This window comes from Sphaeroforma arctica (assembly GCF_001186125.1).
Source record: "Sphaeroforma arctica JP610 unplaced genomic scaffold supercont1.317, whole genome shotgun sequence".
Taxonomy (NCBI): domain Eukaryota; class Ichthyosporea; order Ichthyophonida; genus Sphaeroforma; species Sphaeroforma arctica.
In genome coordinates this window covers 53001-55205 of record NW_014040241.1, presented here as the reverse complement: position 1 = coordinate 55205, position 2205 = coordinate 53001, and the positions used below count along the sequence as shown (strand labels likewise).

General features: G+C 42.3%; 1 protein-coding gene across 1 annotated transcript in view; it reads left to right on the top strand.

Moving 5' to 3' along the window:
- The first annotated feature begins 293 nt into the window (after positions 1 to 293).
- Positions 294 to 2205, top strand: part of SARC_05136 (hypothetical protein) — a 20149-nt gene continuing 18237 nt past the window's right edge. Inside the window, exons 1-3 of the mRNA XM_014301012.1 lie at positions 294 to 486; positions 1590 to 1687; positions 1954 to 2089. Of these exons, the coding sequence (XP_014156487.1) occupies positions 319 to 486; positions 1590 to 1687; positions 1954 to 2089 (402 nt within the window). The 5' untranslated portion in view covers positions 294 to 318. The remainder of the gene's footprint in view (positions 487 to 1589; positions 1688 to 1953; positions 2090 to 2205) is intronic.

The window sequence follows — 2205 nt, the reverse complement described above, 5'->3', positions numbered from 1 at the left end:
TATATATATATATATACATTTATATATACATTTATATTGGTATGCATTTTTATGCACTATATCGTGGGACTTTTCATGCATATCGTCCTAGACTTATATCTGAAAACAAGACATCCCTTTCGCACGTTCGTGTTTATCAGGAATATGTAGCTATCTGTGACACTTTGTCACGAACGTACGATTACTGTCCGATAAATATATATATTTTATATGCTTGTCCAGGCCCACTTCATTAAGATCCATAGAAAGCTCATTTGGCATTTGCTGTACCGTATACTTCTTTATCTGTTGGCAGCGAGTGCGTAATCTGTAGCAGCCATGGTGTCTCGTAAGAAGAAACTGAAGAACCAGGACTTTGCCAAAGTCAAGCTCAAAGTGGGCAAGTCCAATGAGGCGGCGAATGCCACAGACACCACTTTCAAATCAAGGGCAATTGTTCTGTCGGGCCAGGCGCTGGGCGAGGATAAAGGAGTTGGTACGAACCAGGTAGGTGCTACGGTACACTACGCCTGGTGTTACTATTGTGTGGTTGGACTATGCGTGTTTCAGGCTGACTTGTGTGAAGGAGTTGCTATACATAGCAAGTAGTGGTGCAATACACTCCGGACCGGGGAATGGAGAGCGTGATTGTTGCCATGACAACGTCGGTATATTTGTGTATAGCCTGGCGTGGGCCTATAGAGGGTAGTGGGTGTAACCTAGTATATGGCTCTTGTGCAGTACTTAGACACTGAGCCAGTCTGTTCAGGGGGAAGTCCCCTCGAACACAGTCATTGGTATAGCCGACCCTTTGAAGGGCAAGCGTAAAGCGTTTTCAACGCTACACCAACTGGTTCTGCAAGTAGGTTCTGCTAGTAGTAGCCGCTGTCAAATCTCATACACCTTCCTGTATCAAGTTTTCCGGGTGTGGTGTGGTGTTAACTTTCATGTACTCGGTTGTACTTCGTCGTGGGAAATGTCGAGTATCATCAGTAACCAACCCACACCCTGTTCACTGTTCATTGGGTGGGCCCTTTGAAGCGTTGTACTATGGAGTGGCGAGTTAACGGATTCCATACCCTGATAGCCATCGGGGTCAGCTGAGTGTGTGTTATATGATGACCACTGTCGTTACACCACTCTGATTCTACTCGCGCCGGCGTTTCCCGTCTCTATTCTATTTAGAAGGGGTCGTCTGATCTTATAATACCCATACAGAGGTTTTCACTGTTCATTATTTTCATCCACGCGTTTTGATATTTTATCTACAGTTTAACATATCAAAATCACTACTTTATGATATATTATCCACTGTTCGTTATATTTCTCCACTCTTTATTATATGCTATACCCTGTTTTCTTATATTTTGTGCACTGTTTATCATATGCATTCACCGTGTATATATTTTATCCACTCTTTATTATATTATATTCACTGTTATATTTTATCCACTTTTTTTACGTATTATGCACTGTTCATCATACCTTACCCACAATCCATCATATCTTATCCACTATAATATATTTCATTGACCTTTTATTATGTCATATTCCCTTGTCATAATAACTTCTTGGCTCACACCGGTTGCTACTTGTCTTGTCTTCTCCAGAGAAACCTCTCACTGAAAGAGCTTCTCGGTCAATTGCGTCATTACAATGGCAATGTGCGCAAGGACGCTGTGGCTGGAATGAAAGATTTGTTTCAGAGGTAGGGGCGTGTGCATGAGTGTGTGCAAATGTACATGTCAGGCTGCATGCGTAGTATATGTACGTGCACATGTATACACGCGTATGCACATATCTGGTCACTACGTTTCTTGGTCGAATCGTCAGTGGTGTAACATGCTGGTCCGCTCGACACAGCACATCCTCAGAGGCATATCTCAGATCTGTATACTAGTATCTCAGTGGCCGTTCACTTCACATAAACCTGGGTTTACCGGACCTCAACGAGATATCCTTAATTCTTCACAGGCATCCGGATATACTGCCCTCAGAATTGGCCATAATCATTGAGAAAATATCGCCGCTGGTGTTGGACGGTGATAGTTCGGTGCGACAGGCTCTGCAATCACTCTTTACTCATATATTACAATCCATGCCTACGGAGGTAGGTAGTCTGCCGAACTGTGTGCAAGTTTGTAATTTTACATATGTTTATGTATGTTTGCGTATATATATATATATATATATCTCTCTCTCTCTCTCTACTACTATTTATATATA